The following is a 23004-nucleotide window of genomic DNA, read 5'->3' on the forward strand; positions in this document are numbered from 1 at the left end:
CCCCCCGTAGAGAACCTCAGTTAGAGTATTATTCTCCCCCACCCATCTCAGGTGAGACATTATCCCCCCCCCCCAGTAGAGATCCTCAAGTAGCGCATTATTCTCCCCCGCTCCCCCTCAGGTGAGACATAATTCCCCCCCCCCTATTAGAGATCTTCAGGTAGACGAGCATTATTCTCCCCCGCCCCCCCTCATGTGAGACATAATTCCCCCCCCCTATTAGAGATCTTCAGGTAGACGAGCATTATTCTCCCCCGCTCCCCCTCAGGTGAGACATTATCCCCCCCCCCGTAGAGATCCTTAAGTAGCGCATTATTCTCCCCCGCCCCCCCCCTCAGGTGAGACATTATTCCTCCCCCCCCCCTCCTCGAGGGAGCCGTTCTCGTCCAGCGGGGATCCCGAGGTCCGAGAAGCCGATCGTGGCAGAGCGCTGCAGTAGCGGCTATGGGCCAGCAGGGGGCGGGCTCCCTCCGCTCTCGGCGCTGCGCCGACCATAAAAGGCACCGGGGCTGCCGGCGGCTGGCGGAGCTGCGGGAGCCCGAGAGGGACCGGAGCCGAGCATGGACCGCCTGACGGCTCTGCTGGTGAGCCTGGCCTCGGGCTTCGCCCTGGTCTTCTGCCGAGACCCCCTGCAGTCCGGTGAGTCGCTGCCTTTTGCCCCCTTGGGCGGGGGGAGGGGATGGCATTCGGGTGCCCGAGCCCGGGGTTCTGCTTCGGGCTCCTTGCAGGTAGAGATGGGGGGCGTCTAGGTGCCTTTGAAAAGTTGCCTCGGAAAAGCGCTGTTCCTCCAACTTTCCATGCCAAGGGGGTGCTGGAAAGTTCTCAGCCCTTGCAACCCTCTTTGGGCAGGCTGCTTGCTTTTCAGCACCCCCTCCCAAGAGAAGCCAACCTTTCTTCTAAGGAGGAGAATGGGGGGGGGGAGATGGGAGTGGGCAGAGGGCATGGCAGGTCTTGCCAGGGAGGAAGAATCCGGGTGCTGCCTCTGATGAAAAAGTGCAGGAGCTTTCTTCTGGAACTTCCTCTGCCTTTCTGGAAGCATTTGGGCAGGTTGCCTCAGGATTCTGCTTCGCTGGTCTATCCATGTGCAGACGGATGACAGATGAAGACCAAAGCACAGGAAGGTGCAACTCAGACCATGAAGGAGCTAGGAAAGGAACTCTCCCTACCCCCACCTTCTCTGGGAAGAGGCAGAAAGGTTGCCAGGTGCACTAGGAGAAGAAAAGCCAGTGGCCAAAGGATGGAAACCCAAGTGAGGTGCCCAGGTCAGTCGACCACAGTGGTGGAAGGAAATGCCTGTAAGTTTCCCAGACCTGCTGGCGTAACAGTGGGAAGGGAAGGGAGAAAAGAGAATGAAGAAGAGGAGATAAAAGAAATGAAGGGCAGGAGACGGAGGGAGGGGGGGGGAGAGCTGACTCAAACTTTCCCTCCTACAATGTCAAATTACTCTCAACTTTTCCCCCACACTCAGGCCCCCAATGCTCAAAAATTGATACCGCCATTAATTTCCACACAGTGATCAGTGGGATCTAGTGCGCACCAAAGATTAGCGCAAATTGTATTTAAACATAGGTAAACAGCTATTTTCAAACCCTGCTCTAAATACTACCAACTATGAGGGCACTAGATTTACAACAAACTGGAGAAAATATTTCTTCACTCAGTGGGTAATTAAACTCTGGAATTTGTTGCCAGAGAATGTGGTGAAATCAGTAGCTTAGCAGGGTTTTAAAAAAGTTTGGCTAATTTCCTAAAAGAGAGGTCCATAGGCCATTCTTGAGATGGCTAGGGGAAATGGGGTTTACTCTTTGGGACCTGGGTTGGCCACTGTTGGAAACAGGATGGACCTTTATGGCAACTCTTATGTTCTTATTTCTCATGGTTTTCCTTTTAAAATCTGATTTTGTTTGAAAGAAGAAGGAAGTCCTGCTATGCCTCTGAGTGCTGGTGTGTGACTAGCTTGTATTTAGGAGGAGAAGAATGGCGATCTCATGTGTGCTTCTCTTCCTATAATTTGTATGCTCCTAATGTCGAGCATTGGAAACGTATTTTGGTGCTCTGCTCCTGTGGTATTTTCCGGCGCTGTTCCCTTTGCCACCAGAGTTCTTAACTTCCTCTGCACTCACTCAGCCTTGTCCACTCTCCCTCCCTCAGTCCTTCAGCCTCCTCCACTCTCTCACTCATAACCCCCTCTGTCATCATCTTCCTATCTACTCACTCAGCCCCATCATCCCTTATGTCCCCCCCACCCCCCACCCCCACCAACATACCACTTTTTGGGGCAATAAGAACTTGAGAGTTGTCAAAGCTTTATCCAGCTCAGTATCCTGTTTCCAGAAGGTATTGTACGCTGTGGCAGTTACGTACCATTAGACCATACTTTGAAATTTCTGCATTCATAGTTTTGCTCCAGTCACTGCTATTAAATCTTCTGGATTATTTTTTAACATCGTTTTCACCTCCAGCACCAAGAAAAATGTGGCCAGATTGAGACTCATTCAGAATTCTGCGGTGGTCTGAAGAAGTTCAATCATGGAACCCCCCTTTTCTCATGGAAGCCCCTATCGTCTTTACATTGGCCCCCACTTTCCTTAGTTGATAAGATTTTCACCAGCTTCTCGTTCCCTTTTCGTATTTCCCTCCCACACTCTCTCATTTCAGGCAGCCTTAAGGATTTTCAAAATGTATTATTTACATCCTATTCTTATGTTCATTTTAGAAAACAACTAAAAACTTATCTTTTTTCAAAATGTTTGGTTGATTAGATCTTTTGCTTTCATTTTTTAATTATTATTTAACTTTTTGTAAACCGTATTGAACTTCAAGGTTATGCAGTCAAGAAATTCAATTTTATGTTATGTTATGACAAACCCAGGCTGGCAAGATCCCAAAGAGTAAACCACATTTTATGTTGCTTATCCTACAAATAAGCAGTGGATTTCCCCAAAGTCCATCTTAATAATGGCTTATGGAGTTCTCTTTTAGGAAATTATCCAAACCTTTTTTTAAACCCTGCTAAGCTAAATGCTCTCACCACATTCTCCAGCAACAAACTCCAGAGTTGAAATACATGTTGAGCGATGAAATATTTTCTCCAGTTTGTTTTCAATGTACTACTTAGTAACTTCATGGCATGTCCCCTAGTCCTAGTATTTTTGGAAAGTGTGAACAAGCGATTCACGTCTACCCTTTCCATTCCACTCAGTATTTTATAGACCTCTATCATATTTCCCCTGATCTGTCTCTTCTCCATGCTGAAAAGTCCTCATAGGGAAGTCATCCCATCCCTTTTATCATTTTTGTCACCCTTCTCTGCACCTTTTCTAATTCCGCTATATCTTTTTTGAGATGCAACAACCAAAATTGCACCTAATATTTGAGGTGTGGCATTTTTTAGCTCATTGGTTCATTATTTAAGGCTTGTGATCTAATATTAGCTGATCTCTTGACTGTATTTTTGTAGTATGCATGCATCATGTGGCTATTGCTTGGAGCTCACAATTCCCAGGGGCGAGCAGAGCCCAGAAGGTGACAGGGACACAGAGGACTCCTCCAGTGCTACACAATTAAAGTGTTGGTTTCTTCTTCCTGATCGTGGTTATATCCTGTATTATTGGCAGCTACTTAAGACATTACAACTACTTCTATGTAACATAAATAGTATATTTAAGCCTTTTGAGAACACCAGGAAGCCCCGTCAAAGCCTTTCGGTTATTTCATTGTGCCTATCATCTGGTCCGTGTCCCTTTCTGGCACCTGTCTGGTCCTTGGCACAGTTTAATGCCACCAACAACCCTTGCTAAAGAGATCTGCTGGAGTCGCGTGAAATATATGTCTGAGCCCAGACCTGTGACATTCTCCTGACTTTCATCACCATAGTTCATGTGCTCAAAGATCATGACAGATGGAAAGAAAGCAAAATGCAGATGTATATTTGATGGAAGCTCTTGATAACAGGGTATTTTTTTTTTTCTTTACTTACAATCACTTACTTATGAGGTGGTAATGAAACCCCTTTGGACACAGAAAGCCATATGAGGCCCGATACGAGGGGCCGTTGAAGAGTTCTCAGACCAACCAACACATAGTCCCAACTTGGTTGGTTGGGCTGAGAACTATTCAACGTATTTTCAGCTATTTAGCCACTGGGAAAATCCCTTCTCTTCAAAATCACAGGTCTTTGGAACGACCTCACCACCCCGCTGCGGAACCTGAGCTCCCTTCAGTTATTCCGCAAACAACTGAAAACCTGGCTTTTCAGCAAATTGTAGCTCTATCCTTCCCCCCTTTCTCTTCCCCCTTCTACACATAAGTTCATGTAATCCTTTTTCTTCTTCTCTACCCACTATTTTAAGTTCTTGTAAACCGTGTCGAGCTCCATTCTCATGGAGATGATGCGGTATATAAACTTAAGGTTTAGATTAGATTAGATTAGATAGCTGACAAAGTTAGACAAGTTCCTGCTGACCCAGAACGTACGCAGGTGGGGCTAGTCTCAGTTAGGGCGCAGGGGGCCGCCACGTGAGCGATGGACCTCTGGTCTGATCCAGCTGCGGCAATTCTTAGGTTCTTATAACATAAACATAAAAATCAGTTTCTAGACCGCATAACCTTGCAGATCTACGCAGTTTACAAAAGATGACATCTACTTACAACTGAGCATTCATCATGGAATTTAATTACCCCAAAATCGAGAGAATAAGTGAGCTTTCAAACATTTTCTAAATTCCAGATATGAGAAAGACGGAATATCTCATTTGGCAGATAAGAACAGAAGAATTGCCGCTGCTGGGTCAGACCAGTGGTCCATCGTGCCCAGCAGTCCGCTCACGCGGCTATGTCGCATGACGTAACTGGTCACCGCCAATATTCATCAGCAGCTTAATAGACCCACCTACAAAGCAGGTCCATCTTTGGCCATTAGGACTTAGCCAACTGTCTCATCCGGCCAAATTAATGCCGGTCACCAGACATGGCTCAGGTATTGAATTTCTGGTTTTGCCACAGACGGCAGGAAAAAGCCAGCTGTCTTCCACAATCTGGCTATTGGGAACATAGCCAGGAAAGCCGGAGCCCATGTCCACTTTTCCCAGGACAAGAAAAGGTGTGTGCTTAGTTCGGTCAGGACAGAGGACCACATCCAATTCTAGCAGGAAAGGCTGGGAGGGGGGGCAGGGGTGATAGAGATGCTGGCTGGGGAGGGGGGCAGGGGTGAGAGAGATGCTGAGGGGGAGCAGAGGTAAGAGACATGGCTGGTGGGGAACACAGGTGAGAGAGATGCTAGCTGGGGTGGGGCAGGGGTAAGAGAGATGGCTGGTGGGAGGCAGGGGTGAGAGATGCTAGCTGGAGGGGCAGGGGTGAGTGAGATGTTGACTGGGGGGGCAGGGGTGAGTGAGATGCTGGCTGGGGGGGACAGGCTTTGTTTTCTCTACTATAATTTAAATGAAAATACTGAATTGTACTGAAAGTTTGGATAATAATTAGCAAAATATTGTTTAAATGTTATCAAATACTTGTGTGCGGTTGGTATTGTTTGGTTGGGGGGGGGGGGGGTTCTGTGTTTACCTTATACTGCTTCCTTCTTACTATTCAATTACTGGCGTGGAAGGGGATACCTGAGGCTGAGATGTAGCTTATAATTGTTGTCATTGGAACTTGCTGTTTTGGGTGAAGTTCGGGGGGGGGGGGGGTCTGACATTCTTCAGGAACTATTTGGATGACTTGGTCTTTGCTTACTTTGATGGCTTCTCGTTTCGGCTATGTTGCTGTCATCAATAAAAAAATGGTTTCAACATAAATGTTATCAAATAAATTTGAAGAATTTAGCAAAATTTGTCATTTATTTTGTTGTGTGCAGAATTTTGAATTTCTTTGCCCAGAATTCTGGCGGGAGTAATCCGTTATGAGCACAAGAGTAGAGTAGCCAATTTAGGGGGGCCCAGGGGTGGACTTGGGGAGAGCAATGAATTCCTTTCCCCCAACACACACACACACGGGCACACTAATGATACATTTACTGGCAGGGATGTCAAGCCCCACCAGCCAAAGAACTATATAGTGTCACCAGTCCCTGTTGTTGCCTTCTGGCTCTGAGCATTCTGGGACTTCTTGCACGTGCTCTGAGAATGTGTGAGAAGTCCCAGCATGCTTTGAGCAGGAAGGCAACAAGGGGGAGCGGTAACACTGTAGTTCTTTGGCTGCTGGGGCTTGACATCCCTGCCAGTAAATCGTTAGTGTGACCATATGTGTGTGGGGGGGGGGGAGAAAGGAATTCATTGTCCCCCCTCCAGTCCACCCCTGGGCCCCCCCTAAATTGGTCCCCGTATCTAAAAAAAAGATATAGCGGTACTAGAATATGTTCAAAGAAGAGCGACCAAGATGATAACGTGGATGGAACTCCTCTCGTATGAGGAGAGACTAAAAAGGCTAGGACTCTTCCACTTGGAAAAGAGCCGGCTGAGGGGGGATAGGATTGAAGGATTTTTCACTCTTTCAAAAAGTACAAAGACTAAGGGACGTTCGATGAAGTTATAGGGAAATACTTTTAAACAAATAGGCTCTGGAACTCATTACCAGCTGTGGTAACAATGGTGAAAAAATATTTGGATAAATTCCTGGAGGAAGTGTCTGTAGTCTGCTATTAAGGTAACCTCAGGAATAAATATTAGGGAATGTTGCTATATTTGGGTTTCTGCCAAGTACTTGTGCCACCAGGCATACACCAAACATGGAAGAGACAGTCCCTGCTCAAAAGAGCTTACACTTTAGTTGTGACAGACAAACTGAACAAAAAGGTACATCTATACACAGGGCTCAATTGAGGAATTACAGAAAGGGTGATAAGACATTTGGGTGCTTAGCAAGTGGCCTTGGAGTCTAGATTTGAATACTGCCAGTGATAGAGCTTGTTCCAGGCATACGTTGCAGCAAAGTAGAAGAGAAAGAGTCTGGAGTTGGCCGTGGTGGAGAAGGGTACTGCTAAGAGAGACTGGCCCGATGAAGGATTACAGGAAGTGACCTGGATTAGAAACAGGATACAGGTTCTGTGTCTACTTGGGTTTTCCAGGATATGCACCATGAACATGCATGAGATGCATTTGTGTATACTGAAGTTATTGCCTAATTCAAGACTTAGACAATAACTCCAGGGTTTATATCTATTGGAGGATTCTAAATTTGCAATATAAATACATTTGGACAAGAAGACTCTGTAATACATTTTTTTATTGTGTCATGTTTATATTGACTTACCGAAAGAGACCCACGGAATAATAAAGTCAATGCACTATCCTAGGCCTTGACAAATTTCCGGTGGATTGAGGAGCCTCGGCAGAAACTCTTGTCAGGTCTTGGGACACCATGCAGTACTTCCTGCCCTGCAGACAGCAAGATGCCTTTCACGATGATGCCAAGACCCTAGTCTGTGTGGGTCAGAATTGGGGAAGCTGAAATTTCACCTGCCGTGTCCAGTCCTACCTCCCATGTACCCACCAGCCTTTCTGTAGAAACATATTGTAGATTAGATCTGTGTATATTCCTCTTGCTCACCTATTTTGCTTCTTGATGGAGACCACCCACCATTTTATAGCTGTCCTTTGGACCGACTCCATGCTTTTTATATCTTTTTGAAGGTGCGGCCTCCAGAATTGTATACAATATTCTAAATGAGGTCTCACCAGAGGCGTCAATACCTCCTTTTTCCTACTGGCCTGACCTCTCCCTACGCAACCCAGCATCCTTCTGGTATTTGCCTTGTTTAGATGGGCTTAAGGTATTCTTATCCCTGCATCCTGCTCTTGGAAAATTGATCTCTCTAGTGTACTAAATGCTGGAGTGATTGTAGCTATGATTTAATAGAGAAAAATTGCAGGATCAAGCATGTGGGGTGCAAACTCTGGACTGATTGCTCCTCCTTTCTTCCACACTTTCCAGCATGTCTACCCATTGCAGATTTTGGTATGATCATCAGAGAGGTAAATCTTTCCTCGTTCTTTAGCAGAGCTTACCAATTCCAACAATATAATTTCAGGCATCAGTGCATGATTGAGCACCTACTGCACGTAGATTAGAGAAATCTGCATAAGGGTGGGACATGCAAATCGCTGGCTTTCACTGATGGATAAAAATTACATATTGCTATTATTGCTTGCATAAATGATAATTTGGCTTTAAGACTAAGAAAGAGAGAAGCATCAGGAACGCTTTTTTTGGGAAGGCAAATTTTCACCCTGATCGAAAAGGGTAGGAATAAAACCCTAGGAAAGGAACAAACCCTTTTCATATTCTTTGTGTTTAATCATGATTTGCTGGTTGAGAAGAGTCTCTCTATGCTTATGAGTTACATGATACTTGCAAACCAATTCTAGTCAGCACACCTGAAGTTTTAGAAACCCTAACTTTATTAAGAAGAATAACATCTCTGACTGAAGAAGTTTTGTGCAAGACTTGGTATGATTGTATATGATGATCTTAAGGTGGCCAAATAGGTTGAAAAGGTGACAGCGAAAGCTAGAAGGATGCTAAGTTGCATAGGGAGAGGTATGGCCAGAAGGAAAAAGGAGGTATTGATGCCCCTGTATAAGACTCTGGTGAGACCTGGTGCGTGGTCTTCGTCATAAGGTGTATGGGGACAGACTTAAAGATCTCAATCTATATACTTTGGAGGAAAGACGGGAGAGGGGACATATGATAAGAGACATTTAAATACCTGAGTGGCATAAATGTACATGAGGCAAGTCTTTAAATTGAAAGGAAGCTCTGGATTGAGGGGGCATAGGATGAAAGTGAAAGTGGACAGACTCAGAAGTAACCTCAGAAAATACTTTTTCACGGAAAGGGTGGTGAATTCTTGGAACAACCTCCTGGTGGAGACAAAAAGTGTATCTGAATTGAAGAGAGCTTGGGACAAGTATGTTGGAGCTCTAAGGGAGACGAGATGGCATGGACAGGCCAAACGGTCTCAATCTGGCTTCGTTTTTCTATATTTCTGTATTTCTAATGCAGAAAACCTGCTAAAGCATCTTGCAGTAATTTCCCAGTTTGCTTGTGCTAATTACATGTTTGGTTTTTAAAAATATTTTGGGGAGGGGGCAAGGAAGCATCAGGTGGCTCATTCGAATTAGTGCAAGTAACACGGGAAAATGTGGGAGCGATTACCACCCCCTATTCATGAGGCAATCATGTTTCCTAATGCAAAACTCAGTGCGGAACCCGGAAAAAAATATTTAATAAGCCCTAAACACGGACATGTTAAATCTGAGTTTAGCGCACAGGAAACCCCCCCATGTTAAAAGAGAAAGTAAACCTAGATTTGAGGGCGTGTTAATAAAAGGGCCCTTCGTTTTCCTGAAGTCGGGGGCCCTGGCGTTTGAAGGAACCCTCGCAGTCCCGGCCTGAATCCTGAACCTCTCCGCCCATTTCGAGTGCCAGGTCTGGTGATGCCCCCTTATGTGAGAATTATGTTACCAGTTTCCACAGATAATCTAGATGAACACTAGAGTAGCAATGTCCCTTCACCATCTGACCGATTGAAATCACTTTGCAATAGCAGCTCTCTGGCATGCAGTTCTGGGAAATCTCTACCCCTGGGAAATCCTTTCCCTCAAGATGCCAATAGACAGCCCCCCCCCCCCCCCCCCGCTTGTTCCTGGCAGAAGCTGTCAGGTGGTGCGTGCTGCTTCTGGCTTTAACTCCTGTGTCCACCCTCCCACCCTCAGGGACCCTCCTTCAGTGCACCTCTGGCACAGATGGCTGCATTTAACCGTACAGACACTGCAGCCAGATCCTATAGCCTCTCATTTTCTCCAGAGCATATAATTAGAGAGGAGAAACTCTTTAATAAAAGAGCAAAAAACGTGGAGGCAATTACATTTTGCCAAAACAAAGGCCAGCTCCATGCCCCCTTCCGAAATTCTGAGGGTGAGGCACTTTCTGAAGGTGGGGGTGAGTAAGACAGTGGGGACAGAGAGGCAGAACGTTTCCCACTGCTAGACCTTAGCTAAAGATGCCAGATTTGTTTTGTTTTGGGGGTTGGGAGGGTGGGCATCTAAGGGGAAATTAGTTAACACATATTCATTTTTTATTTCATATACCGCCTTTCTGTGAGACAATCAGAGTGATTTGCAGATTGTATTCGAGTACGCTTGTTTACTCTTTCCAAAAATACTAGGACTAGAGGGTATGCAATGAAAATACTAAGAACAAATTTAAAACAAACCCTAGAAAATACTTCTTCACTTAATATGCAATTAAATTCTGGAATTCATTGCCAGAGAATGTGGTCAAAGCAGTTAGCTTAGCAGGGTTTACAAAAGGTTTGGCTTACTTTCCTAAAACAGGTCCATAAGCCAATTTTAAGATGGATTTTGGATAAGATAAGCAGCATAAAATCTGTTGTATCTCCTTGGGATCTTGCCAGGTGCTTGTGACCTGGGTTGGCTATTGTTGGACCTTCGGACTTACCCAGTGTGGCAGCTCTTAGGTTCTCCATCCCTAGTGGACTCACATCTAAGTTTTGGAGGCTTAGGTTCCTTGCCTGGAGCCAGAAGGAGCTACGGCTGGAATCGAGGTCAGTTCCCCGAGTTTGTAGTCCAGTACACTAACCATTAGGCTACTCCTCCCTTCCGTTCATTTTACAGTAACCACCACAACAGTCAACTAGTCAAAGAGCAGTAAAAGATCCGTTTCAAATTAGGGTCCATTTTCGAAAAGGACGTCTAAGTCCAATTTGGACATTTCTAGCAAAACGTCCAAAGTCGAGGGCCAAAAAATGACCATTTTCAAACTAGGCGTTCAAATATATATATATATATATATATATATATATATATATATTTGAAAAATATCTACTTGAACGTCTTGACCACCAGAATGTCTTGACCGCCAGGCCGTGTAACTTTATACCACATTTTTGACCACAAAATCATTGAAATTGGCACCATTTAGAAGTGGGAGGGGCTAACAATACAATGAACTGGTCACACAGACATCCCACAGAGCAGTGGGGTACCTTAGAAGGCACCGCTGTGAACTTCACATACAGGGTGCCAGATGTACATCTCACCATAAATCCCCCCCAAAACCCCCCCAACAAAAAACACCTTATTATATCCACCCCAATAGCCCTTATTGCTGCAGGTGGCACCTATATGGCAGTATAGTAGGGTTTTGGTGGGCTCATACATTCCACCATAAATGTAGTGGTTACAGGGGCTTATGGCTTATTCAGCTTTTGGGACATTTTGCAGTTTAGAAAATACCCCTAAATGTCAACACAATACAAATTAAAGCATCTTAAGAGACACTAAATGCGACACGTGCAGGTGAAACCAGTGGCATAGCGAGGGTAGGAGGCGCCTCCACACCCTCCTCCCGCTCCTTCTGCACCCCACCCCTCACACCACACTGGCACCCTCCCACCCCCCCGGGCCTCTTCAAATCATTGCCAGCTTTTCCGGCCTGCTCACCCCAGTGATGGCTTTCCCTCTGACATCACTTCCTGGCCCCTTGACCTGGAAGTGATTTCAAAGGAAAGCCAGGCCGGTGCAAACAGAAGACTTGGAGAAGTTGCTTGTGCTGGCGAAGATTCAAAGAGGTATGGGGGCAAGGGAGGTGCCGGTGCCCCCACCAAGACAGCACCTGGGGTGGTCCACCCCCCCCCCCCTTACTATGCTACTGGGTGAAACATATAGACAGTGTAGCAGGAATTTAGGTTGATAAGGGTGATTAACATGAGGAAACATTGTGGGTGGAGCCAGAAAAGGTACAGGAAGAAGCTTCAGGTGAAAAGGAAGTGGCTAAGTCAGAGAAGCAGAACTGTGCATTTGCTGCATAAAACCTGGATTGGCCTTGCAAATCCCTTGGGACATGGAGCCCTCTTGTGAAAACCGTCTGCTCACCTGGCTCTGTGCATAGGGTTAAGTCTTTTGAAAGGATTCTTCTCAGTAAGCAGCTCTTTGGTTCTGATACTTATTTCAGGATTCAGGTTCTTTAAGCTCTTCTTACAATTGTGGGACAATTGTATCACAGAATGCTTGGAGGGTTGCGGGAGAGGGGAGATATGATAGAGACATTTAAATACCTACATGGTGTAAATGCGCATGAGTCGAGTCTCTTTCATTGGAAAGGAAGCTCTGGAATGAGAGGGCATAGGATGAAGTTAAGAGGTGTTAAGCTCAGGAGTAACCTAAGGAAATACTTTTATACAGAAAGGGTGGTAGATGCGTGGAACAGTCTCCCAGAAGAGGTGGTGGAGAAAGAGACTGGGATTTCTTAGAGAGAGTAAGAGATAATGGTTACTGCGGATGGGCAGACTGGATGGGCCATTTGGCCTTTAGCTACCATCATGTTTCTAGGTTTCTTAAAAAAAACCCTGCCCCATCCCAAGACCCTTGCCACACCATCCCATCCATCTGCACTAAATTTGCCACCTCAGCACATTCTATGATTATTTCACAAACTTGACATGCCAGAAACAGGGCTCTAGTAGCCAACCCTAAAAAACAAACACATTCCAGACCTGTATAGAAAACCTGTCCTAACAGAGCAACAAGGCAGCTGGGTTGATTGTCACATAACTGACATTTCTCAGGCCTGTCCTGGCAATCCAACATCCAGCTGGGTTATTGAGATGTCCTTAGTGAGTCTACCGGAGACAAATTTCCCTGTCCTATGTGGACATACTGAAAACCTGACTCTTGAAGGGTAAGAACAGCAGGATGAGGGGAAGGAGTTTGGCGTTTGAGTCACGCCTTTTTTCAGTTGTAGCTGAAGGTGACTTTCAAGCATTTTTATTTCTTCTGGGGTTGCTTTGTCGAAGTGAAAGGTGTGTGACTATGGAGAGTAGAGCTGTCTAATTTGCAATTCAAATCAATTCATTTTCATAAAAATCAAGTCGTCGTCCCCCCAGCGTACCTTTAAAACAGTAGTTCTTTGCCAGCAGCGAGCATAAGCAGCCAGTGACGGCTAGACACTGCTCGAGCCGTCCGCATCGCCTTCCATGTGATGCTGCTTTCTGTTTCCATATAGACAGAAATACGCCAGAAGTGAGGCCAATGCAAGCTGTGTGCACCCCTCGCTGACTGCTCTTGTGCTGCCATGAAGAACTGCTGTTTTAAAAGAAACCATCAGCTCTGCATCAGTAGGCAAAGGAGGCCTGCATGAGCCAGCTTTCAGAAAACGGTCAGCAACCAAGGTCAGGGGGGACTAGGCGGGAGGTGAATATCTTACTAGGTCTGGGAGACCAATGCATCAACTGCTGCTTACTTGCAGGAGAGGGAGTTCTTGAGGCAACACATTGGACCCCTGCTGCAATGCAACTGACCCAAAGTAGTGCAGGGAGAAGGTATGAACCTGTGCTCTGTTCTTATGGCTGGGTCCTTCCCGATGCCTTGCTGACGCAGAAGTGTGAGAGAGACAGTAGCAGAGACGGGAGGGGGTAAATATGGAGGTGTGATGGGGAAGTAGAGAATATGTTAGCCTGTTGGTGGGTGGAAAGGAGATCAATACATTGATTAAATATATGTATTTATAATCCACTAGTCTAAATAAACTTGTTCTCTGTGGATTACAACAGATCGCATACAACAATATAAGGGGAAAGTAAACGACTTAGAAAGGAGGGGGGGTTGCCTGAGAATATATCATACAATGTTCAGTATTCCATGCATGGGTGTAATGCTCTATCCTTTGGAACAAAGCAAAATTGGAATTGTTGTGGGTGGTATGAATGGTCTCATGAGTCTCTTCTCTAGCTTTCATTCAAATCTTCCCAAAGGGTTGCATATAAGATGTGATATTCTGACACTTTGCCAGTGAAGTCTGTTGAAATAGGGCGATATAGAGTCAAATTTTTTCAGCTTCAAGATTAGCCGCATTGCCTTGTTTTGAATCAGTTGTAGTTTGCGGATGAGGGTGGTGTCTATACCTGCATGAAGCGAGTTACAGTAGTCCAATTGAGACAGCTCTTTGTGTCAGTATTGAGAAGTGATGACTGTGGAAGAAGGGTCTGATCAGTCGGAGTTGTCTCATGATATAGAAGGTTTTTCTTCGTAAGTTGGAGATCTGGGAGGAGAGGGTTGAGTCCAATAGGACCTTGAGTATTTGGGAGGTTTTGTTGATATATAGTTTGGTTCCAGAGGGCATGGTGATGGCTGTAGGGAACTGTGAAACCATTGTACCATACTTTTGTTTTTGCTGTGTTCAGTTTGAGCTTTTTGTGTGTGGCTCATGTTTATATTTTGTCTATGCTGTTGGCAATTCTCTTCAGGATGTCACTGGAGTTGCATTTAATGAGGATGAGGAGGAGGAGTACGTCATCTGCATATGATAATAGGCTGTCATTGTTATCGAAGGTAATATTGCCTAGGGAACTCATGAATAGGTTGTAGAGTATGGGGGAGAGGGGGATCCTTGGGGAACACCACAGAATGCTTGCCAGCTTTGTGAGAATTCCTCGTCTTTCTGGATGAGGTAATTTATATTCTCTAGGAAACCTTTGAGCCCACTCCACCTATGTCATTGGTATGTTTAGGAGCAGTTGGTGGTTGACAGAGTCAAATGCTGCTGAAATGTTGAATTGGAGGGGGATGGTTTGATATCCTTTGCTCAGTGCCTGCTTGACTTTGGTAGTTAAGGTTAGCAGTAGTAGTTCCATGCTGTGTTGCGGGCAAAATCCGAACTGCGTATGATGAAAGCAGGAGTGTTTTTCGATATAGGTTGAAAGCTGTTTACTTACTGTACATGTGTTTCTAAAAGTTTGGTGAGCATTGGGATGCCAGCTATAGGCCTGTAATTTGTAGGATGTGTTAGATCTAGTGCAGTACTCAGAGAGACCCCCCAGGAAAGAGACATGGCAGTGGCGAAAAAGGCGAACAGAATGCTAGGAATGATTAAGAAGGGGATCACAAACAAATCGGAGAAGGTTATCATGCCACTGTGCCGGGCCATGATGCGCCCCCACCTGGAATACTGCATCCAGCACTGGTCGCCGTACATGAAGGCCCAGTACTACTTGAAAGGATCCAGAGAAGAGCAACTAAAATGGTTAAGGGGCTGGAGGAGTTGCCGTACAGTGAGAGATTAGAGAAACTGGGCCTCTTCTCTCTTGAAAAGAGGAGACTGAGAGGGGCCTGGAATGCGTTCCCGAGAGAGGTGGTGGAGAGGAAAATGGTGACTGAGTTCAAAGAAATGTGGGATGAACACAGAGGATCTAGAATCAGAAAATAATATTAAAAATTGAACTAAGGCCAGTTCTGGGCAGACGTGCACAGTCTGTGCCTGTATATGGCCGTTTGGGGGAGGGTGAGCTGGAGACGGCTTCAATGGCTGGGAGGGTGTAGATGGGCTGGAGTCGGTTTTAACGGAGATTTCGGCAGTTGGAACCCAAGCACAGTACCGGGTAGAGCTTTGGATTCTTGCCCAGAAATAGCTAAGAAGAAAAAATTTAAATTGAATCAGGTTGGGCAGACTGCATGGACCATTCGGGTCGTTATCTGCCGTCATCTACTATGTTACTATGAAACATTCAAGATACTGAAGGGGATAGACTTAGTAGATAAGGACAGGTTGTTCACCCTCTCCAAGGTAGAGAGAACGAGAGGGCCCTCTCTAAAGTTAAAAGGGGATAGATTCCATACGAAATCTGGAACGTTCTTCCAGAGGCTGTTATAGGGGAAAATACTCTCCAGGGATTCAAGACAAAGTTAGACAAGTTCCTGCTGAACCAGAATGTATGCAAGTAAGGCTAGACTCAATTAGGGCACTGGTCTTTGACCTAAGGGCTGCTGCGGGAGATGGACCACTGGTCTGACCCAGCAGTGGCAATTCTTATGTTCTTATGTTTGGTGTCTTGGGAGTAGGGGTGAACGCAATGGACAGAAGTTGGCCATGGTGTAGCAAATTGTTCAGAAAGTGAGTGATCCGAGCAATGATGTGATTCAGGGCGTTATCTAATAACCAGCTGGGGCATTTGTCAAGGGCAGTGTTTCTTTAGGTGTTTAACTGTGTCAGAATTTCCTAGTGGTATCATCAGTAGCACAGGGTGATGAGTGAACTGGAGCATTCTTAACTTCTTGTTGTGCTGTCTTTATCTTATTGAGGAAGTAAGTGGCCAGCGAAGGTCTGGAGATCTTTTCAGGCAGACCAGGTGTTGTCACAGTGCGTAGTAAGTGAAGTCGTCCTTTTCAATTTCCTGAGCTTTTTTGGCCTCAGCAATGCTGTATTTATATTGGTCAATCGCAGCTCTCCATGCAGTTTTGTGTTCAGGTGACTCAGTTTTTTGCCATTTCATTATGGCACTTGTTTAAGCTCCTTTATAGAATGAACATCCTCAAGACCCTAATGCCGATGATTTAGCTATTTCTTGAAAAAGATCAAAACAAATCGATCTTCATTTACATCTAAAGACGTATTTTCTATTTCTTTATATTCAGCCAATAATAATTTTGTTCCTGTAGATAGATAAAAACATAGAAACATGATGGCAAACAAATTGTTTCAATATTAAGTAGATTGAGCCGTTCTTCTTGTCCTTTGGACCCATATCCTGCCGCTGTTTTTTAGAATTTACCTATAAAGACTGCACATTGGTAACATCTTTAATGAATCAGTTTTTAGGTCATGGATTCTTTTCCTTACCTATGGGTCAGATTGTGTTTACCCTACTAGTGAATGGCCAGTAGGAAAAAGGAGGTATTGATGCCTCTGTATAAGACTCTGGTGAGACCTCATTTAGAATATTGTATATAATTCTGGAGGCTAAAAAGGATGGAGTCGGTCCACTACTAAAATGGTGCGTGGTCTTCGTCATGAGATGTATGTGGACAGACTTAAAGATCTCAATCTGTATACTTTTGAGGAAAGGCGGGAGAGGGGAGATATGATAGTCATTTAAATACATACGTAATATAAATGCGCATGAGTCAAATCTCTTTAATTTGAAAGGAAGCTCTGCAATGAGAGGTGATAGGCTCCGGAGTAATCTGAGGAAATACTTTTTTGCAGAAAGGGTGGTAGATGCATGGAACAGTCTCCCAGAAGAGGTGGTGGAGACAGACTGTGTCTGAATTCAAGAAAGCCTGGGCTAGGCACGTGGGATCTCTTAGAGAGAGAAAGAGATAACAGTTATTGCGGATGGGCCATTTGGCCTTTATCTGCCGTCATGTTTCTGTGTTTCTATGTTTCTATTACATTAGACCCTTTAGTACCAGCAAGTTATCGTCCAATAGCTAAAATCCCTATATTGATCAAATTTATAATAATAATAATAATAACAGTTTATATACCGCAGGACCGTGAAGTTCTATGCGGTTTACAATGATTAGAAAGATGTTACAAATTGAATGAAACATACATAGTTAGAGATTAGTGGCTAACAGTTTACGGGATCAGATTTAGGGGAGAGATTGTGATGGGAGCGATTGTACAGATTCGTTACCTAGGTAATTCAAGAACAGGTATGTTTTTAGGTGTTTCCTAAATTCACCATAGTTATTTGCGTGTATAATTAGTTTTTCCAGGTCTTTGCCCCATAAGACTGCTTGATACGATAGAAGTTGTTGATGGTGTCTCTTAAATTTACATCCTCTAGCCGATGGGGAAATGAACTTCAGGTGTGTTCTTCTCTTATGTCTGTTGGTTGAGAAGGAGAAGAGGTCAGTTATATATTTAGGCGCTAGACCGGATAGTACCTTGAAGCAGAAACATCCCAGCTTGAACTTCGCACGTGCCTCCATTGGCAGCCAGTGCAGGAGTCGGTAGGAAGGGGTTATGTGATCGGACTTCTTCAACCCAAAGATCAACCTGACTCCGCATTTTGTACCAGTTGTAGTCTCTGCATGTTCTTCTGGGAGATTGCCAGATGGGCAATGTTACAATAATCGAGATGGCTTAGTATTAGGGATTGTACCAGAATTCTGAATGATGAAGCGTCGAAGTATGCTTTAATGGACCTAAGTTTCCAGAGAGTAAAAAAAACCTTTCTGAGTTGGGAGTCCACTTGGTCTTTCATGGTTAGGCCTTGGTCCAGTATTACCCCCAGAACCTTCATTGTAGGTTGAATAGGGTAGCTGAGATTGTTGATGCGTAGTGGAGTTGTAGTGACAGGTGGGTGTGGTGAGGCTATGAAGAATTTAGTTTTTTCTGAATTAAGCTTCAGTCTGAATTCTGTGGTCCATTGTTCCATCAGGTTTAGTGCTTCTGTTGCCATGGGGGTGGTTTCAGAGGGAGAAGTAGTAGTGAACGGGATAATGATTGTAAAGTCATCTGTGTAACTGAATAATTTATTGGAACCAATAGTTTCAAAACAGCTGTGACAGGGAGGGCCAGCAGAGGGAGCTTGAACAGTTGAAAGAGCTAATCTGCATACCATCCTACAAGGGCTGCTGGGAGCTGTCCGCTCACCCTGAAGGAACAGTGGTGCTGAAAGGGTTCGGTCCCAAACAGCGAGCTGCAAAAGCTAAGAGCTCCTTTGTGACATGACATGCTGGCTTCAGTGTAACTCACAGTAAGTCCTCTGCTGACAGAGGGCTCCACAGTGATGGCAGGGGGCACACAGAGAGATAGAGACCCTGCCTTGTATTGCCTGCCTGGTAAAACTTGACAACCGGTAGAGAGCCTAGTGAGAGAGAGCATCTGAGGGACCTGGAGAGAACATAAGAAGAAGAAGAACATAAGAAGTTGCCTCCGCTGAGTCAGACCAGAGGTCCATCCTGCCCAGGGAGACCACTAGTAGCCCAGAATGAGAGTCTACCTGGTAGAACTTGGAGGGACTGATGAGCCCTCAAGCTTGATGACTAGGGGAGGGCATCTGAGTGATCTAGAGAGTACTTAGAGAGAGAGTGCCTGAGGGATCAGGGAGAATGCTCAGTGAAATTCCTGAAGGACCAGGAGAGTTCTCAGGGAGTGACTGGTGACCAGAGGATCTATGGAGAGACCAGTGTATTGGGGAAGTTCAGGCAGACAATGGCTGGTGGAGAGGCCAGTGAACTGGTGTGAGACACCAGTGGTAACCAGCGAAGGAATCTGAGGGACTGGCTGGAGCCAAGAGGCCAGCAACCAGAGAGACTGGTGGGGACCTGAGAGTTTGGCAACCAGAGTAAGTGACTGATGGTGACCAAAGGGACTGGCTACCAGAATGTCCAAAGATGACTTGAGTGAGTGACCGGTAGCTTCCAGAGGGACCAGAGATGGCTGGAATGATCTTTGGCAGCCCAAGAGACTAGGAAGGTCATGTGATGAAGAAAAGAGGTGTAAGAAAAGTGCCTGGAAGACCAGAAGCACCTGGAGTGGAGAGCTGAAGGGCAATGACCACTTGGCCCATTTACAACAACTTTCAGACTTTTTAGACATATTTTCAATGTTACATCCATTTCAACATGCCTTTTGTCCCTGTTATTAAGTAAAAAGCATTTTATGGTTCTTTTACAATTTGATTTATCGACTACATGTGATATAATCGATCACAAAGTTTTAACATTCCTCCTTTCATAAATACAGATAGGTGTAGGAGGGAACATTTTGAAATGGTTGGGGGTTTTCTGTCTTCAAGATCCTATGAAGTACAAACTGGCAGAAGAACATCCACGGCCTGGTTTCCTGACTGTGGGGTGCCCTAGGGATCTCCACTGTCCTCCATCTTGTACAGTGTTCTCTCTTTAGATCCCGGTGAATTTCTTTTTACATCTAAGCTTACGTCACCTGAAGTCAGTAGAAGTCCTATTTTATCAACATCATTTTGCCACGATTGTAAAGTCGACTGTATTAGCTCAGTTGGACTAACGTAATTCAGTTTATTGTAGTATTAGTAAAGGTTAATTTAAAACGTCTACAACTGATGCAGAATACTGCAGCTTGGCTGATTTTTAACAAAAATAAATTTGAACATGTCACGTCACTCTTGAGATCACTACGTTGAGATCATTACGTTGGCTTCTTATTCAGTCAAGAGTCAAGTTCAAATGTGCCCATCTAGTTTTTAAAATATTTTATGGACAATTAGGCGACTCAGTTGTACCATTGCCTTTAGGTCTACCAAGACAAAGGGGCCGTAGATCTTCTGCTGCTTATAAGCTGACTTTTTCATCATTTAAAGGTGTTCAGTCAAGGAGTCAAGTCTTCCGTTCTTGCACTTTTCTATTTACAGTCGGTGGTCATGCTCTACCGATCAAATCTTTTGAAGAAGTTTAAAGACTTTCTTGTTTTCTGCTATTTTTGGATTAGGTTTTTTTTTACGAGTATAATTCGTACAAATTTTTAAATTAATATACTGTGCAAAGTCTTAATGTAAACCACATCGAACCCTCTTTTTGTAGGGATGATACGATATATAAAATTAAGGATTAGATTAGATTTATTTTTTTTACAACTAGTTCCACATGTTAGAGATAATCTCTGCTCCATGGCATCAACAATAAGGTTATGATAGGGAAGATGTGAAGTGGGAGCTCTAACAGTGATTAATTGAGGAAGTCATTGCTGTTGATTTGTAAAGAAAACACTGAAATGGTTGGAAAAGGTAAACCGGGTTGGAGATTGCTGTTCAGGTGCACATCTGTCTCATCGAAGGAAGTATTTTTTCACCCAAATAGTTAATCTGGAGCTTGAGTATTGTATTCAGTTGTGGTCTCCTTATCTTAAGAAAAATAGAGTGGCACCAGAAAAGGTTCAAAGAAGAGCGACCAAGATGATAAAGAGGATGGAACTCCTCTTATATGAAGACAGACTAAAAAGGTTAGGGCTCTTCAGCTTGGAAAAAGAGACAGCTGAGGGGAGATAGGATTGAAATCTACAAAATCCTGAGTGGAATAGAACGGGTACAAGTGGATCGATTTTTTACTCTTTCAAAAATTAGAAAAACTAGGGGACACTGAATGAAATTAAATGGAAATACTTTTAAAACAAACAGGAGGAAATATTTTTTTACTTGAAGAATAGTTAAGCGGGAACTTGTTGCCAGAGGATGTGATAAGAGTGATTAATGTAGCTGGTTTTAAAAAAAGATTTGGACATGTTCTCGGAGAAAAAGTCCATAAACTGCTGTTGAGACAAAAATGGAGGAAGCCACTGCTTGCCCTAAATCTGTGGCATGGAATGCTGCTACTATTTGGGTTTTTGCCAGGTCCTTGTGACTTGGATTGGCCTCTGTGAAGACGGGATACTGGGCTAGATGGACCATTGGTCTTATGCAGTAAGGCTATTCTTATGTTCTTAACTCCTTGCCAAAGGATGTGGTAACAGTGGTTAGCATAGCTGGGTTTAAAAAAAAAAAGGGTTGGATGAGTTCCTGGAGGAAAAGTCTATAGTCTGCTATTGAGATAGACATGGGGTAAGCCAATGGGATCAGTAGTATGGAATGTTATTACTATTTGGGTTTCTGCCAGGTACTTGTGTGTTGGAAACAGGATACTGGTCTTGATGGAGCACTGGGCTGACCCAGTATGACTATTCTTATGTCCTTGTGTGAGCCAATTATAGGACAGTCAAGCCATTGTGACATCACTGGTGAGGTTGGCTCTTAGGCATTGGTGGAATGAGGCATTATGACATCACAATCTCAGCTCTGGAATGTTGTTACTCTTTGGGGTTCTCTCTGGTACTTGGGACCTGGGTTGGCCACTGTTGGAAACAGGATACTGGCTTAATAGACCTTGGGTCTGTCTCAATATGGCTGTTCTTATGTTCTAAGATACTTTAAAGACCCCTGACCCACTCCTTTGCTTCTTTCTTTTTTAAAATTTTACTTCTGACACTCAATTCCTACAGATTTACTCAATGGAAAAGTTGCCTCTTGTATAGAAAGGTAGGTTAATAGGCAGTTATTGAAGACAGGGTGAATGCGCAAAAATTAACCCTTTAGGCAACCCAATCTACAGTACATAAGAAAGCAAAGAAGGGGAGATGGATCATGAAAAACTTGAATCTATTTCTTGTACTGGAAATCCTTATTTCTGGTTCCGCATTTTTGCTCTGCTTGATACGAAGTGATCATTGTGTGTGATGAGTTCCAGGAGAAGCTGAATCTCTGAAGACAGAGGGAGGCGTGGAAGGCTGCAGCCAGTCAGGTCAGTGGTACGCGGTGGGCTCCTGCTTTGTTAGAAGTCTGAAATTCACGGAATCTTTCAAAGTGCAGAAATTCAGCACTTTGAAAGATTCCGTGAACACAGAAATCCCTGATTCTAGGGACGTGTTGAGTTGTGAGTCCACCGATAGCCGTGTATGTGGTGTGTGCATCTGTGACATCGATCTGGAGGTGGTTTCTTTTTCCTTGCAGCAGAAGGGCTGCCCAGAATACCACAGAGGGGTGCGGCTGCCAGCATTTTGGCTGCTCCAGCTCCCTTCATGGTTTTTCTCTACCTTTATGTTATCACTGGCTCTGCTTCCCTGTTCTTTTATCTTCAGGCAACCACTCATTACAGATCTTAATTACTAGCCTGACTCAGTGACTCAAACATTTGCAGCTGGTGGGGACTAATCTGAAAAGATGAAATGCTAATGCCTTCTGTCTCCCCCTCCTCCTCCCTGCACTGAAGCTGAATGATGAACTATCAACAACCCCCAAAACATATCCTATATCAATGCATCTTACCAACACCCCCCCCCCACACACACACACACACATCCACCCAACAGAAACATGCCTTACACTATTGCTGATTGATGCCCCCTCCAGACACACACTCACTTTACCCTGTAATAACCCTGGACTGGATTTAAGAAAATACTTATTTGATAAGCTGCGCTTGATCATATGTCTCCAGGGGTTCATTTTAGAGCAGTTTTGACTTTGGGCTTCCAGGCACAGGATACCGAGTTCTTCCAGGACTAGAGCTCATTTTCAGAAGGAAACAGAGAACGTGCACCCAGGGCCCATCTCGGCATATACATGTCCCCCACAACCCCACACCATCTCCTGCTTCTTTGTGCTGCAAAGTCAAACCACGTGTGCACCTGCCGACATGGGCTTTTTTAACCACCAGGGGGAGACATTTTTCAGTGGGGCTTTTTCTATGG

At 44.6% G+C, this 23004-nt stretch overlaps 1 protein-coding gene across 2 annotated transcripts in view; it reads left to right on the plus strand.

The window, feature by feature from the left end:
• Window positions 1-526: 526 nt before the first annotated feature.
• KREMEN1 (kringle containing transmembrane protein 1) overlaps window positions 527-23004 on the plus strand; it is a 123402-nt gene continuing 100924 nt past the window's right edge. The window contains exon 1 of one of the 2 annotated variants that reach the window (XM_033956118.1): window positions 527-639. In XM_033956118.1, the coding sequence (XP_033812009.1) occupies window positions 561-639 (79 nt within the window). In that variant the 5' untranslated portion in view covers window positions 527-560. Of the gene's footprint in view, window positions 640-1107; window positions 1263-23004 lie in introns of those variants that run through there. The other variant, XM_033956117.1, reaches the window with a different exon arrangement.

The sequence above is a fragment of the Geotrypetes seraphini genome, chromosome 8, assembly GCF_902459505.1.
Source record: "Geotrypetes seraphini chromosome 8, aGeoSer1.1, whole genome shotgun sequence".
In the NCBI taxonomy this organism is placed as follows: domain Eukaryota; kingdom Metazoa; phylum Chordata; class Amphibia; order Gymnophiona; family Dermophiidae; genus Geotrypetes; species Geotrypetes seraphini.